Genomic DNA, 17,742 nt, shown 5'->3' on the forward strand with positions numbered 1-17,742 from the left:
GTGCAGCAGCAGTCAAAAAAAGCAAACGGGATGTTCAGAATCATTAAAAAAGGGATAGAGAATAAGACCGAAAATATCTTATTGCCCTTATATAAATCAATGGTATGCCCACATCTTGAGTACTGTGTACAGATGTGGTCCCCTCATCTCAAAAAAAGATATACTGGCATTAGAAAAGGTTCAGAAAAGGGCAACTAAAATGATTAGGGGTTTGGAACAGGTCCCATATGAGGAGAGATTGAAGAGGCTAGGACTTTTCAGCTTGGAAAAGAGGGTATGGATATGATAGAGGTATATAAAGTTATGAGTGGTGTGGAGAAAGTGAATAAGGAAAAGTTATTTACTTGTTCCCATAATATAAGAACTAGGGGCCACCAAATGAAATTAATGGGCGGCAGATTTAAAACACATAAAAGGAAGTTCTTCTTCATTCAGTGCACAGTCAACCTGTGGAACTCTTGCCTGAGGAGGTGGTGAAGGCTAGGACTATAATAGGGTTTAAAAGAGAATTAGATAAATTCATGGAAATTAAGTCCATTATTGGCTATTAGCCAGGATGGGTAAGGAATGGTGTGCCTAGCCTCTGTTTGTTAGAGCATGGAGACGGATGGCAGGAGAGAGATCACTTGATCATTACCTGTTAGGTTCACTCCCTCTGGGGCACCTGACATTGGCCACTGTCAGTAGACAGGATACTGGACTGGATGGACCTTTGGTCTGACCCACTATGGCCATTCTTATGTTCTTATGTTCACAGCGATAACTACCTCTATCACTCTAATATAAATGTGTATTTTCAAAAAGAAACAATAACATAAATACAATAACAATAACAATAAAAATTAAGTAAAACCTTTGCACTAATATAGCATCTTCCAGCTAAGGATCTCATACATTTTGATAGCTAACTGGGACATAAGTGACACACAGGTTTTGTGCAGGCCCTCTGTAAAAAGGGAATTTTATTAATTAATGAATTAAGCCTCATATTACTCTTGTAAGGTAGGAAAATAATCCATTTTACAGATGGGAAAGTTGAAACACAGAAACATTAAATGATTTGCCCATGTTACACAACAAATCTTTTCTGCAATGGCAACAGAAGTCAGATCTCAGACCTCTCAATCCCAGCACTGTTTTAGGGAAGTGGGTGGTCACAATGGATGCTTTGGGAGCCAACTTTCTGAGGCATCAGATCATCATATTCTGGGATTGCAAACCCTCCCTTTGCCTTTTTGTTTGTTTGCACATTTTGAGTGGGGTGGGCAGCAAAAATGTTTTCCACTCTAAGCAAAAATCCACCTAGGGCTGGCCCACTATTATTAAAAATAATGACACTACTCTTTCAAAATTTTCACACAAATGTAAATGACTATCTACAATAGCTATTTGCTTGCTCCATGCCATGCTGACTAATAATGAGTGAAGAAACAACACAGAACATAAAACCCAACAATTAATGATATTTTACCATCTGGGGAAAAAAATATTGTGGGAAAGCAGAATTTTGCAAGACTGATGTACATGTGGGGGTTATATTCTGAAATGAGGCATATAACACATATTGCTGTTTACCTCAACAAAACTTCATACTACATGCATTTATGCAAGTAGATTTTTCAAGATATGATGTGAAGGACACCATAAATTTAATACAAACGATCTCAAGCTAAAGAAAATGTGTAGTAAGAGTAGGGTATAATTTATATTTATAGTGCATCAGAATTGAGTTAGGCACTTTATACTGTAAATATGACAAGGTTCTCATCCCAAAGACTCCACATTCTAAGGCATTCAGTTATGCATCAGATCTGTGGGTATGGACCCTGGTGCCTCTACAGCAGTGGTTCCCAAACTAGGGGCGCCACTTGTTCAGGGAAAGCTCCTGGCAGGCTGGGCCGGTTTGTTTACCTGCCATGCCCGCAGGTTTAACCAATCGCAGATCCCAGTGGATGCAGTTTGCTGTTCTCGGGCAATGGGGGCTGCGGGAAGTGGCGCGGGCTGAGGGACATGCTAGCTGCCCTTCCCACAGCCCTCACTGGCCTGGAATGGTGAACCGCGGCCAGTGGGAGCCGCGATCGGCAGAACCTGCGGACGCGGCAGGTAAACAAACCGGCCCGGTCCGCCAGAGGCTTTCCCTGAACAAGCGGTGCCCCTAGTTTGGGAACCACTGCTCTACAGAGTCCGAGTGACTTCAATCAGACTCTGCATGGGCACAAAGGACAGCACGAGCAAATTACAGTACAGGATCAGGATCAAAATACACAATGAAAGTAAAAAAAAACCTATGTGCATCTGGTATATTGTTTCCAATATAAACATCAGAGGTATAGGGTAATTTGACAAAAAACAAAACAGCTCAAGTATTTTTTTACAACTGTGCAGAATAATATCAGGTAAATAGAACAAGTCTTCTAAATTTTAATAATGAATATTAATATTATTATTAATAATGCATAACTCTTATATCTAAAGATCTTAGAGTACCTTATTATGCTTTAAACACCACAGTCCTTATGTTAGGAAGTTATCCATTATTATCCCAATTTTACAGCATGGGAAACTGAGTAAAAGGTAGACTAAATGTCTTGCCTAGTTTTACACAGGAATTCTTGTAGTAGAGCTCAGACTAAAAATGCTAGAACTCTGCTGCTAGTATCATATATGCGCCACAGGATATTTCCCCCACTCTTCTAAGCCTTCTGTTTGCTTGCTCTGTGGATGCCCTGCCACAAGTAGCAGTAACAATTTAGTTCCCGAGCACTGTGGTTTGCTGCACCCCATCCTCAAGCATACCATGTCATTCATGAAGGTAATGAAAAACACATGGTCTAAGCCCGGGTTTCTCAAACTGGGGGTCAGGACCCCTCAGGAGGTCACAAGGCTATTACATGGGGGGTCACGAGCTTTCAGCCTCCACCCCAAGCCCCGCTTTGCCTCCAGCAGTTGTAATGGTGTTAAATATATAAATCATGTTTTTAATTTATAACGGCCACACTCAGAGGCTTGCTATGTGAAAGGGGTCACAAGTTAAAACGTTTGAGAACCACTGGTCTAAGCCTCTCTATTTCATATCAGGAAATGTAATGTGAAACTGAATCAGTTTTGCAGAAATTCTTTGCAAAAAGGATCACATATACAACAAACCAATGAATTTGCTACTGAGCCTGTGCCTGTTATTTCTGATATCAGTCATCTTGATTTGTTTACTCACTTTTTCTTTTCTGTTCTTCATATCTTTTTAATACTTTTATTTTTTTCCTGGAAAATTTAAAGATCACTTATATAGACCTACCTGGTTCACAATTTTTCTCATCATCCCCAAATTTGCAATCTTCGTGACCATCACATTTCCATTTTGCTGATATGCACTGACCATTGGAACACTGGAACTGGTCTTTTGAACAGCCAGGTTCACAATATCTCTGTTATAAACAAAACAATATAACTGAGTATATCTATTAATATAAAGGTATTATATAAAACATTTGAAAACGTTCAGCCAGTCAGAATGGCTAGAGCCCAGTTCTGCCACCCTTACTCAACAATGAGAAGTACCTTGCTACACAGTATGATACTACTGATTGTGACTAAAAGTGGTAGAACTGAGCCCTTAATTAGCAAAGAACTCTTTAACAGGGGGTACAGTTTTTGCAATGGGATACCTGGCACCTTATTTGACAGTCACTGTTAGTAGTATAATTATGTTGCCCTGATCATAATTTTGGCAGACTTTAACCTGTAAATATTAATGTAATTAACTCCCTCCCCAATTATTAATATACTGATGCTTGCTCTCTATTGGGGTATCTTTACTTAATAAAGTGTTATCAAATGTACTTATTTGCTTGTGAAACCATTTATCATGTATCCAAATATATTAAAAACTTTTTAAACTACTTAGTGGGTGCATAAAAATGTTCAATAGTAAAAGATGCTCAAAATAGGATGGCAAGACTAGAAGACTGAAACAAAAAGAATATCAGGGCACAGCATCCTCGGTGGTAGCAAATTGCAAAGAAACCTGAGAGAAATGTCTGAGATGTAGCAGAGCCAGGGGTGAAAGTACCTGTTAGAAGCCGGTACCGGCCAGTCCGCAGCCCACATTAAAGCACTGTCGCGGCAGCACTTGAACATCCCTGCCCCTTTTGCCTCCCCTGTTGGCGGCCCTGCCATAGGGTCTATACCGACCGGGGGTGGGGCAACAACGTTAAAGCACTACCGCAACAAAGAACCAGTGCTTTAACGTCACTGCCCTTTCCACCGTCTGTCGGTGGCCCTGCTGGTACAGACCCTACTGGCAGGGCAGCTGACGGGGGAGGCAAAAGGGGCAGGGACATTAAAGCGCTGCTCCGGCAAAGGACCTCCTTAAAGTGCTGCCACAGCAGTGCTTCAACACCCCTGCCCCTTTTACCGCCCTCCCTCCCCCGGCAAAGGGAGCAGCTTCCCCGGGCCCTTTTAAATTGCCGCTGGAGCGCCAGGCAGTGCGTGCCAGGCGGCGTGGAAGGGCTGGCTGGGGGAGGCCCCTGTACTGCTAAGTCTTCGGAGTTACTTTCACCCCTGAGCAGAGCTCTATATAATGATGGAAAACAACACTATTACAGAAAAAAAATTAAAGTTAATTTTACCATGATCATAGCATAGAGCAACAAACAGATTTGTGTGCATTTATCAGTGTCGGAAAAAGAACTCAGTTATGCTATCAATAAATATCTTTATTTTTTTAGTTATAGGTATATAAATATATAAAATTAGCAATCCTAAAGGATTTTATAAACTTAATTTATTTGATTTCTTAGAGCCATTTACAGCTTGAGAGTTATATGTATATATATATATATATATATATATATATATATAATTCCCATTGCTCTCCTTTCTGATAGTTACAATATTTACTTAGTAATATTTCTATATCAGAAATGCTGTTTTTCCCATCTGTTTATAGCCTGTGCTCCATTATCAAGGGGCTTCATTCCCTTGTTCCGTGCAACTGCCACTGCTTTTAATAGGAGATCCATATGTTGACTCGGGGTAGAATGTGAATATGAATAAATGAGTGCAAACTATAAACAGAACATGTAAATACTGAAACTATTTGAGGCTGTGAAATGTATGTACACAGACAGCATGATTGTCAGGTGACTGTATTCTGCACTTGCAGCACAGGGAACAGAACTCACAACCTTTTCCTCCAAAAAAGACAAGCTTCTGCTACATAAGCTAAATGAGAATTTCCCTCAGATATAACGAGTAGCATTAGTCCTATTTTCCTTCCCTCTGTGCATTCACCTGGAGGTTGTGATATTTGATGGCTAAGGATGGATTTTTTTTGTTGCTTCCCAGTGAGGGGGGAAAACAAATCCTACCTCAGCCAGCTGTATTTTGATCTTAGTTTTCTAAAGGAATATTTTTTCCTTTTGGCCTGTGAAGAAGCCTACCTCATCTGAGCCATCTGCACAATCGTAATCCCCGTCACACCAGAATCTCGCAGAAACACAATCTCCATTTGTGCAGAGAAAGTCTTTCAAAGTGCAGGTTTGAGGCTCTGAAGGAAAGAAAATAATTAATGCTTATAGCCTTAATAATGTTTTGAAACTAAACTCTTACGTTCCAAAAGGAAGGAACAGAAAAATTACACAAAACAAACTACAATTAGCCAAATAAATGTGAATGAATGGTTTCGAAAAAATAGAAAATATTAATCAAACAGTTGTAATAAAGACTTTTCATATGGTTAAGAATTTGTGCCAAAATATTCTAAAAATAAAAAATCTTTGCTTATGACAGAGCCTTAGAAAGAATACCTTTTGAGCTAGCTCATAATTCTTCACACAACTGTAAATTATGTTTGAAAATGAACAGACTTTACATTAAATTATATTATATTGCATAACTAGGTAAACTACCAAATACTTTTAAATACTTATGAGCAGCTTCTATCTATATGCAGAAAAACAATCTACTGTTGGCAGATTTGTTTTTTGCTATAACTACTAGTTGTCACCCATTTTATGAAGGGGTCTGTCACAAGACTAGAAATAGAACTTTTTCCAGACCTGGTAATAAGGGAGGGAAGTAGAAGAAAAGGGGCACTTGGACTTCTGCAGCTTATTTATACATCTTTTTGTAAGTATATAAAAAGTTACGGACAGCCCAAGCAGAATTCACCTAGGCTGTTCAAATTTTATCGCTGTGGTTACTGCTTTTTTATTTTTTAACTGAGAAGAGGGATTGTTAAGGGTCTAAGATGGAATTGGAAGGAGGTAACTCTAAGCACAGTTAGAGACTGCATGTTCAATGAGCTTGGAGATGAAGGGGAGATGGGATGAGAGTTGGAGATGCAGATGGGGTCAAGGGTGCGATTTTTGTGAGCAGGTAAACGAAAACATGTTTCTATTCTGGGAAAAGAAATGAACCAGAAGACAGGCAAGAGGTTGAATAGAAAGGTGAAAATGGAGGCAAGGCATGATGGGATGTAGGTCCCTGGAGGGTTTAAAGGAGAAGAGCAGACAAGAAACTTCCTTGTGAGTGACGAGGGAAAAACAGGTTAGAGTAGAGAAAAAAAGGAAATGAAAAAAGGGAGAAGGTCCTATTGTATCTCATCAATTTCTTCTTTGAAAAGTCAGAGGGATCCTGAGCAGAGGAGAAGAAAGGTGCAGGAGTGGGGAGCTCCAGAAGGAAGTGAAAGGTGGCAAAATGGTTGCTGGGCTAAGGGTTGTGGGACAGGATGAGTGTGTAGAAGTCGATCTGATTAGCTATGGAGATGGACAAATTTGAGGAAGAGACAGAGCATTCATACTGGAGAAAGTCCACGCAGTTGTGAGACCGCTGCCTGAGACAGATTGCTATGTGAGCACAGGAGTGAAAGAAACAGATGTTGAAGGTGAGCTAGGAATACGGGTTAACTGGTGGAACCTTGTGATTAGAGAGAAGAGAAAATGAGTTGAGAATGGTGGACAGCAAACTGTGTAGAATCGATAACTGAGTTAATGGAGGAAAGGAAAAAGGGCAGGGAAGAAGGCTTTGAAAACAGAGAGACAGTCATGGTTGTTGATGGACTGGGAGTCACTAAACAATCAGATAGTAGGGTGAGGAAGAGGGGCAAGTGAGTTATATTGAAAGAGCCACGGTAGTCATCAGAAAGGGTGAATACAAAAAAAGAGATCTCAGCGATAGAGAAGAATTTGGTGAACACCAGATCAAGTCAGAGGCTGTTTTCCATACAGCCTTTCATCTAAGTATTGGGAGTCTTAAGTCCAAATTGTCTTGAGAAATTGTTCATCGATGTGGGAGCAAACAAATTATTGCCCCAGTCTGAGATACATTTGAACCCTCACACCACTCTGATTATGGACACACTGCCTATAAGAACTGAAAGAGCAGGTGGTAGGGTTCTCTCTTTTTAATGCAGCTGGTTTCTTAACTTTTACAGATGCGGAAGAGATAACATTGACGTGTGACCAAGCTGTTACAAAAGAGAGCTCTAAGAGAAAAAACACAGGAAACCATTATATAAAAACTCTGTGCTATTTTTCCTAAAAGACTTGTTCCTTCCCTTCATAAGCAGTAGCTTCTGGGAGTGACTGCTATGAACACCTGTTCAGAAGCTTGGAATGAAACACATCCCATCCCTGCCAGCTCCTGTTGTAATTCCTTGCCACAATAGTAGTATCTACACATCTTACTCCTGATTCTTTTCTGGGTTCTCAGTCATTTTTAACACCTCTGAACAGAAAAGACCTAATCAGACAAACTTAGAGCTGAAGACTAATGAGATCTACTCTGCGCAAGGCAGAGCAAGGCTGAGGAGTCTTAAGTTCAGTTGGACGGATGCCGAAAATACTCTGTACCATAGATGGCTCATGCTTTTCAAACTTGTCACTAGTGAAAAATCCACTGATGCAGAAGTTGATGCCATCCACTCACAGCAAGAATGAGATCCCAATTTACATGTACAAGACCTAGTAGAGCATTAGTCAGTGTGAATTATTATTGCAAGGACTTTGAAAGAGGGTATTGGGATTTTTTTCTTTTTTCCTATATTATGCTTAGTGACATACTTAGCAGCAAGACATTTTGAAGGAAAGCATTCACACACAGATTAGTAGTCATCACTTTTCTCTGAAAACAATAAAGCAATCTAATAACTGCCATACGACATTTTCCCCTTCCACCGACATACATACACTTTCTTCCTCTTAAGTGCCAATTGCATCCACAGATCCCCACCTCTTTTAAAAAAAAAAACACAGTTTAACTTTCAAGATGGGAACAACACGAAAACAATTGGTAAGGCAAATATTTTCAAAAGTAGCTTCTTATTCTGGGGGCCTAACTTTCAGAAATGCAGAGCATGCTGCTGATCAGAGCTCCTACTATCTTCAACTAAAGTGCGATACATTTAAGAACTTCTGGAAATTAAGTACAAAGAGACTCAAGCAGAGCACCCAAAAACTAAAACACCCCAGAATCAGAGGCTAATTTTGAAAAATATTGCTCAAGCATTTAAGAGTGAAATACATGTATATTGCCATCAGCACCAAGTAGTCTGACTGTTGAATTCTGCAAGATCCAATGCATCTATTCTTCTTATAATAGAATACTCACCAGCAACCACACACCACACAACAAAACCACTAACCCAGGAACCTATCCTTGCAACAAAGCCCGCTGCCAACTGTGTCCACATATCTATTCAAGAGACACCATCATAGGCCTAATCACATCAGCCACACTATCAGAGGCTCATTCACCTGCACATCTACCGATGCGATATATGCCATCATGTGCCAGCAATGCCCCTCTGCCATGTACATTGGCCAAACTGGACAGTCTCTACGTAAAAGAATAAATGGACACAAATCAGACGTCAAGAATTATAACATTCAAAAACCAGTCGGAGAACACTTCAATCTCTTTGATCACTCGATTACAGACCTAAAAGTGGCAATTCTTCAACAAAAAAACTTCAAAAACAGACTCCAACGAGAGACTGCTGAATTGGAATTAATTTGCAAACTAATAAAATTAACTTAGGCTTGAATAGAGACTGGGAGTGGATGTGTCATTACACAAAGTAAAACTATTTCCCCATGTTTATTTCCCCCTCCCCCTCCCACACTGTTCCTCACACGTTCTTGTCAACTGCTGGAAATGACCCATCTTGATTATCACTACAAAAGGGTCCCCCCCACACTGAAAATAGCTCACTCTTGTTACAGTGTGTATGGTAACACCCATTGTTTCATGTTCTCTATGTATATAAATCTCCCCACTGTATTTTCCACTGCATGCATCCGATGAAGTGAGCTGTAGCTCATGAAAGCTTATGCTCAAATAATTTGTTAGTCTCTAAGGTGCCACAAGTCCTCCTTTTCTTTTTGTGGATACAGACTAACACGGCTGTTACTCTGAAACCTGTCATTAACTGAACTAGTTCTGCAGTAGTTTTCCATACAAACAGATCAAATGTTGACACTAGTGGATTTTTCAAGTTTATGCACATATTTATCTTATTTTTCTTAAATCCACAGTGCATTGTGCATATATTTGAGCATTCCATTGTCATTTGATTCTGTTCCTGCTCAATATGCAATGGATTGGAGGTTCCAAAATATGATAAATTATGTAAATTAAATAATTTGTGGAAAAAGTAATTCACATGCAAATATGTATTTGTCATGTTTCTGTACTGATTTTCAAAATGTAAGCAAATCAGGTTTTTCATACTGATAATGAATTATTTATAACCAGAGTCCTGATGCTGGGGAAAATGCACACGTTGCATGAAATTCTCAATTGTCTGTTTGGAAAACAAATTTCCAATGTCTCTGGCATGTATCCATGTGATTTATTTGTGAACTTAGAGGGCTACTGTCACATCAATGTACAGAGTGTTACTGAAAGGAACACATACTAATAGTAATAATAGGTATTAACAGAGTAAGTTCTCTACACATAGAATAAAGGACAGAAACTTCCCAATTCCTTGTGATGTACAAACTCCTTCCTGGTTAAGAGATACTGTTGGATGACTGGAAACCACTGGGTTTTTTTATCCTGAAAACTCACCTCGTATAATTACCTATTTTGTTTGACTGTATTTCTTTTACACTCCTGCACCATCTTACACAGTTCTGAGTATGCATAAATATGCAGCTTATGGATATTTCCTAAGCTGGAGACCAGCTTGCACTTTGTACAGACAAAGTCGCTTCTGTCCTGTGGAAGAAAGACAAACATGGCACATCCAGAGCAGGTCACAACAGCTGAACACTCTCCATCCATATTACCTTCCTTCTACGAGCTTCCTCAGGAGTTGTAGTGACTACTCAGAGAAGTCAGCAAGATGTAAGCCTCAGTGGGCTCTCCCCCGGCGAACTCCCAGGCAAACTCCCCCTGTTAGCCTCTCTGCCGTTCGCACTCAGCTGGTTTGCAGCTGACTGGCTTTTTATAACAGTCAGGCCCACTTAAGGCTCACCTGGAACAAAGCACTCCCAATTCACACTTTTCAAACAACCAATCAGTTGCATAAGAGAAACTGAAGATTTCCTGGACAGACGTCAGGATATGCTTCTATGGACACAATGTTCTGAAGATTCAGAGGAGGCTGCGCAGCAGAGACAGGAGGACGGTGAAGAAATTTGGCAGCATGTAACCTCCAGAAGAAAAAAGGGGAGCATCCATGTATCAGCAACGCAGATATAGGTAAGCAACCATTTTCATGTTCTCTCCACAGGTACTAATGTGGAGAGTGGACTAGATAATACATCTGAGGGAAGGGAACAGAAGGTGACTCCGCCGATTGGAAGGCATGAGATGCACTGTCCTAGACATGGGGGTTCCACAACCACCACTCCCAAGAGAAGGAGGCAGGTGGTGGTGGTCAGGGTCTCTTTCCTCAGGGGGACTGAGTCATCCATCTGCTGCCCCGACTGGGAAAGCCGAGAAGTCTGCTGCTTGCCAGGAGCTAGGATTCACAATGTGATGGAGAGACTGCAGAGAATCATCAAGCCCTCGGATCGCTACCCCTTCCTGCTTCTCCATGTGGGCACCAATGATACTACCAAGAACGACCTTGAGCGGATCACTGCAGACTATGTGGCTCTGGGAAGAAAGATAAAGGAGTTTGAGGTGCAAGTGGTGTTCTCATCCATCCTCCCTGTGGAAGAAAAAGGCCTGGGTAGAGACCGTCGAATCATGAAGTCAACAAATGGCTACGCAGCCGGTATCAAGTAAAGAGCCCCAAGAGTTGGTCCTCGGACCAGTTTTCTTCAATATCTTCATTAATGATCTGGAGGATGGTGATGTCCTCAGCAAGTTTGCAGATGACACTAAACTGGGAGGAGAGGTAGATAAGCTGGAGGGTAGGGATAGGATACAGAGGGACCTAGACAAATTAGAGGATTGGGCCAAAACAAATCTGATGAGGTTCAACAAGGACAAGGGCAGAGTCCTGCACTTAGGACGGAAGAATCCCATGCACCGCTACAGACTAGGGACCTAATGGCTAGGCAGCAGCTCTGCAGAAAAGGACCTAGGGGTTACAGTAGATGAGAAGCTGGATATGAGTCAACAGTGTTGAGAAAGCCAATGACATTTTGGGATGTATAAGTAGGGGCATTGCCAGCAGATCAAGGGATGTGATTGTTGCCCTCTATTCGACATTGGTGAGGCCTCATCTGGAGTACTGTGTCCAGTTTTGGGCCCCACACTACAAGAAGGATGAGGAAAAATTGGAAAACGTCCAGCGGAGGGCAACAAAAATGATTAGGGGACTGGAACACATGAGTTATGAGGAGAGGCTGAGGGAACTGGGATTGTTTAGTTTGCGGAAGAGAAGAATGAGGGGGGATTTGATAGCTCCTTTCAACTTCCTGAAAGGGGATTCCAAAGAGGATGGATCTAGACTGTTCTCAGCCGTAGCAGATGACAGAACGAGGAATAGTGGTCTCAAGTTGCAGTGGGGGAGGTTTAGGTTGGATATTAGGAAAAACTTTTTCACTAGGAGGATGGTGAAACGCTGGAATGTGTTACCTAGGGAGGTGGTGGAATCTCCTTCCTTAGAAGTTTTTAAGGTCAGGCTTGACAAAGCCCTGGCTGGGATGATTTAGTTGGTGTTGGTCCTGCTTTGAGCGGGGGTTGGACTAGATGACCTCCTGAGGTCCCTTCCAACCCTGATATTCTATGATTCTGTGAAAAGGAAAAGGAAAAGACCCAAATGTAGGTCAAGAAATATGAGTTCAATATATTAAATTTACATTATAAAATGAATTTTGTAGGGTAAATTATCATGCTAAATTGTATGCAATAACCAATTATTGATTACTGTGAATAGGATAACAGTAGTTTAAAGTAAAAAGTAATATGAGAGCTTTACCCTGCTCTCACTGCAGCCAATGGAAGATTTGATATTGTTTTCAAGGGAGTAGGTTTATGACCTCTTTTAAAGAAATGTTAAAAAAAAAATAGCTTCGAAACAATTACCTAGCAACAGTAACAGGTATTCCTACTCTGGTTAGTTTCAAGCCATTTTACATTTTTTCTTCATTTTCTTTCAGTTTTATATAGATTTTATGTTCTTTGATTAATAACAGTAAAGGTGCGCTACTTTCTTTTAGACAGGAACAAGACAGCTGACTACTATAGAGTATTCTCTACAATAAAGATTTACCTGAAAAAGAAAATATTTTTTTCCAGGGAGAAGGGGAGGGGGCAGGGAAAGATCTTCAGTAAGAGTGAAGGGAGATAAAAGATGCCCTACACTTTGATTCCAATGTATTCAAATTCAGAGTTAGTTAACCAGAGCTATATACTTCTGTACAACCTTTGTTTTGTTGTTTGGAAGGCGGCACAAATGGCTGATGGTAGACCTCCTTGGCTTTAATGTTTTTAGAAGGACTTCCCAGTACAAGAACATTCTTCAAGGTAGCTATTTTATTGTGAAGAAGCTTGGAGTGGGTCTGAACTAAAGCCACTGAAGACAATGGAAGTCTTCCCAATGACTTCAGTGAGCTTTGGCTCAAGTCCAACAAACACATTCTTAATCAGTTATATAAAAGTCAAGTGAAAGGCTCAAGACATTGGAAAAAATGGGTAGTATGGGTTTATGAGTTACAAGAGGTACACAGATAAGGAAAGAATGATAACGTTCAGTTACACTGTGCAGGAAGCAGAGTTAAGTCATACTAAAGAACGATTTTCACTACACAGGTATTTCACATTATATTGATAGTAAATAATTCCATGAAAAACTGTTAAACATTTGTTACATTTTCCAACCAATGCTCTATATCACTGCTAATAAAATCCTTTCCCAAAACCCCTGTGTGTCAGAAGATGTTATATAAAGATAGATGTAAATACCTGAGCTGAATTTCTGGTAGGCAATTAGTGCATTCAGTACCCTTGAGAAACAACTCATTTTCTGATATCGATGCCTGACAAACTCTTTGTAAATTCATGTATGTCACGAACAATTTATCTTCATAATAAGTGTAATATATTTTGTCAGTGCTTTTGTACTTCTTTTTCATATTTTTTTTGTTACAATTAGTTCTAGTAATGGTGAGATAGCATATAAAGGTTTTTATAAACTTATTTCAAACACAGCAAGGCTAGTTTATACAGTTCCATGAGATATCATGATTTTGTAGGTTAATACTTCAATACTAATCTCCTGTTTTCCACTGTGATTCAAAATATATATTTGAGAAACCAAAGGAAAAGTTTTTACAAATATTAAGAAAGAGCCAGAAGGACACAAATAGAGCAAAATTCACTATTATGCAGACAGCCTACACAAGGCCTATGTCTCTCAGTTCAGGGTAATTACACCTTCATGATCCAGCAAGGGCACCTACTCTTAGGCTTCTAGCTTCCCAGTCTTCACCTCTCTTCGGAAGAGATGCACATCTCTCTCCTTCCTGAATGGGTTTTTTCCAGGTTGTATAGCTCTCTCCACCTAGGAATTCCCCAATGAAATCAGTCTATCTAAGCAGACCTGCTTTACTTTTCGCCTCAGGGATGGTAAATAGTGTAATTATCACAGTTAAATTACCACACAGCTCTTTCTAATCAAGCATATTTATTCCTGAGGTAAAAGCATTACAGAGAAAACTATTAAAAACAATAAAAGAACCCACATGCATGCTAATAAGCTTACCACCAACCAGGGCTCTGGTGAGTGAACAGTCCTTCAACACCCACCAAGGGGTTTTGCTGTGGTTATAACTTCATAACCACCTTGGTTCAGAACAAGCACACTCATGAAGCTGAGAGCCACTCCTTTATCCAGTATGGGTCTCTGAAGAGACTGTGAATAGGTAATCAGACAGATAATGGGATTTCTCTTCAAGGACAGCTTCAAAAGGATGAATCTGGCCGTGGGTAATGTGCATTCCCTGCCTTCCAAATATTTCCTAGGAATCCCACACAACTTTGTTTGTCTAGCACATTGTTTCAAAGACTTCTTTGAAGGATATAACATCTCCCAGGGTTTATATTAGCCATATCTCCTCCTCAAAGACGTTGCATACAATTGCACAATAATACAAAAACATTTGCATTCTTAATATAATGAACTCCTAAGATACTTAAACTTCATTCAGTAAGGTTTAACTTAATTCATTAAGGTTTGTTGAAGATATTGCAGCAAATTGCCATTTCTGTCACACTGTGTACCACTTAAGTCTTGCTTTTAGGATTTAAATGGGAGTTACTCGATACATAGGCTGTGTGTATGTGTCCTCTATATGGGGTGAATTTCACCCACAGTCATTAGTATACTACAGATGTCTTTATCTGGGAGTCTAAAGAACAGCTGACGATTGAAAGGGAGGTTTAATTAGCTAGGTAAATACAAAAATGACAAGCTTAATAAATTAAAAAAAAACCCTTGACAATTGATTACTCCACTGTTATTTTAAAGTTTCTATCACTATCTGTACTGCGAGTTTCAGAGTAGCAGCCGTGTTAGTCTGTATCCGCAAAAAGAACAGGAGTACTTGTGGCACCTTAGAGACTAACAAATTTATTAGAGCATAAGCTTTTGTGAGCTACAGCTCACTTCATCGGATGCATAGAATGGAACATATAGTAAGTACAAATATATACACACATACAGATAAGTTGGAAGTTACCATACAAACTGTAAGAGGCTAATTAATTAAGATGAGCTATTATCAGCAGGCGAAAAAACTTTTGTAGTGATAATCAAGATGGCCCATTTAGACGGTTGACAAGAAGGTGTGAGGATACTTAAGGAAATATATTCAATATGTGTAATGACCCAGCCACTCCCAGTCTCTATTCAAATCCAAGTTAATGGTATCTAGTTTGCATATTAATTCAAGCTCAGCAGTTTCTCCTTGGAGTCTGTTTTTGAAGCTTTTCTGTTGCAAAGAAAATAACAGAACGCCACTAGCTGTCACTAGATTCAGCCCCCAACTAAAACCTCTCCAGTGCATCATCAAAGATTTACAACCTATCCTGAAAAATGATCCCTCACTCTCACAGATCTTGTGAGACAGATCAGTCCTCGCTTACAGACAACCCTCCAACCTGAAGCAAATACTCACCAGCAACCACACAACAAAAACACTAACCCAGGAATCTATCCTCGCAACAAAGCCCGATGCCAACTCTGTCCACATATTTATTCAAGTGACACCATCATAGGACCTAATCTCATTAGCCATGCCATCAGGGGCTCATTCACCTGCACATCTACCAATGTGATATATGCCATCATGTGCCAGCAATGCCCCTCTGCCATGTACATTGGCCAAACCAGACAGTCTCTACGCAAAAGAATAAGTGAACACAAATCTGACATCAGGAATCATAACATTCAAAAACCGGTAGGAGAACACTTCAACCTCTGTGGCCACTCAGTAAAAGATTTAAGGGTGGCAATATTGCAACAGAAAAGCTTCAAAAACAGACTCCAATGAGAAACTGCTGAGCTTGAATTAATATGCAAACTAGATACCATTAACTTGGGTTTGACACAAAAGTTTCACATGTGGGAAGTGCCCAAAGTTATGCACATAAATCTATAATTAGGATTATAAATTACATGGCCTGATTTGCAGAGGTGCTGAGTACATATACCTCTAATTGTCTTGAATGTGGATTTGGGTGCCTAACTTTAGTCATCCACTTTTGAAAATTCTGACCAAAATGTTTTACTTCACAGGGACTGCCTACAAATAACACATTCAGATCTCTGAAGAGGGGATAGGCGGTCTTCCACACTGACTGGCAAAAAGCCAAGCATGTAGCCTTTTCTTGGATTTTATAAGAAAGAAAGAAAAAAAGATAAGAACCCAGCTATTAAACTGCGGGGGTGGCAGTACAGAGCAATGTATAGGATTCTTTCTCTAAAAATGCCTAACAGTGATACTCTAGATGTTGCCCCTTTTACTCATGATTACATTTCAGGGCTCAAAGATGAAAGGAACTCACCCCTTCCTGTGAAGGTGTCACGCATTACTAAGCTAAAGCTGGTGTTACGGGTCTTTATTGGGAGTAGCTAGCTCATACATTTCAAAATGTATGCAAGAAGCCCTAATCTGCACTCCATATTCACAGTGAGGAACAAAGTGAATTAGTCCCATTAGCTTTAATGGGGACCACTTTTTGAGTAATGTGAAAGTCAATGTGGATAAGGACTTCAGAAGTGAACCTGATTAGATTTAAAATATGGAAGTTCCCCTACTGACTATACAAAGTGTAACAGGCTGGCAGAACAAATTATCCCATTGTTCACTGGTATCTATGCTCTTGGGATAGTGTTATGAGGGTTTGCTGACTCAGTGATGTTGCTGACTCATGGATATACCTGAATATAAGAAATATGGGAGTTACCCTCACACAGAGAAGTTAGATTAGCCAATCATCAGTTTTTAACTTGCTCTCCACTTACCCTCTAACCTTATTGTCATATGTCAAGTGTTCTACTGCATATTCATATTATGCAGAATTGTGCATGATACTCTTTTAATTGGCTACAGATCTTTATGGAAATAATTCAGATATGAGACTTTCAGAATCGTCATTTTGGATTCAGGTCAACTGATTCTGAATGTGCCAGACTAAATGTGACTACAAATGACAATGCAAAGAGTAGGATAGATAAAATCAAATGGACAGCTTATCAGTATAGAAAAAGTTCCCTCCTGGTTTATTGAATAGGCTGCAAGATTTACTTACTGCAGTTTTCTTCATCTGAATTATCACCACAGTCATTTTGGCTGTCACATCTCCAGTGATCTGGAATACAGTTGTTGTTTTTGCACTGGAATTCATGAGGCCCACAAGTCTTTTTATCTGCAATGAAGATGCCACCATTTGCATCAATGTATTCCATAAAGGCAGAACTTAAAAGATTGCTACTAAAAGGGGTGGGATAATAATATTCCAAGATATATGTCAAATTAAGGAACCCTTACATTTTAAGTGGTACTTATCTACCAAAGACAAAGAACTATTTTACAAGGCAGCCCCATTGCAACTCTATTCTATTGAATTCTATTCCATACACATTCTTATACCACACTTATCAGTAGTGCAGTCAGCAACATGACTACACATGTCACATTTCTCAAGATTATATTGACCCATGACCAAAGCAACACTAATTATCATACAATAAATAAAAATGTTAAGTAGTGTTTTTGTAGCCATACCAAGTCCCAAGATATTAGAAAGACAAAGTGGACAAATATCTTTTATTGG

The 17,742-nt window shown here is 39.8% G+C and overlaps 1 protein-coding gene across 7 annotated transcripts in view; it reads right to left on the reverse strand.

Moving 5' to 3' along the window:
* The window catches only part of LRP1B (LDL receptor related protein 1B), a 1,334,345-nt gene that overhangs the window by 138,320 nt on the left and 1,178,283 nt on the right, over positions 1-17,742 (reverse strand). For 6 of the 7 annotated variants that reach the window (XM_075117809.1, XM_075117811.1, XM_075117812.1 and 3 more), the window contains 3 exons: positions 17,218-17,334; positions 5,442-5,548; positions 3,296-3,425 (listed from right to left, as the gene is read on the reverse strand). In XM_075117809.1, coding sequence (XP_074973910.1) covers positions 3,296-3,425; positions 5,442-5,548; positions 17,218-17,334 — 354 coding nt within the window. The remainder of the gene's footprint in view (positions 1-3,295; positions 3,426-5,441; positions 5,549-17,217; positions 17,335-17,742) is intronic. The other variant, XM_075117810.1, reaches the window with a different exon arrangement.

This window comes from Caretta caretta, chromosome 11 (assembly GCF_965140235.1).
Source record: "Caretta caretta isolate rCarCar2 chromosome 11, rCarCar1.hap1, whole genome shotgun sequence".
Classification (NCBI taxonomy): domain Eukaryota; kingdom Metazoa; phylum Chordata; order Testudines; family Cheloniidae; genus Caretta; species Caretta caretta.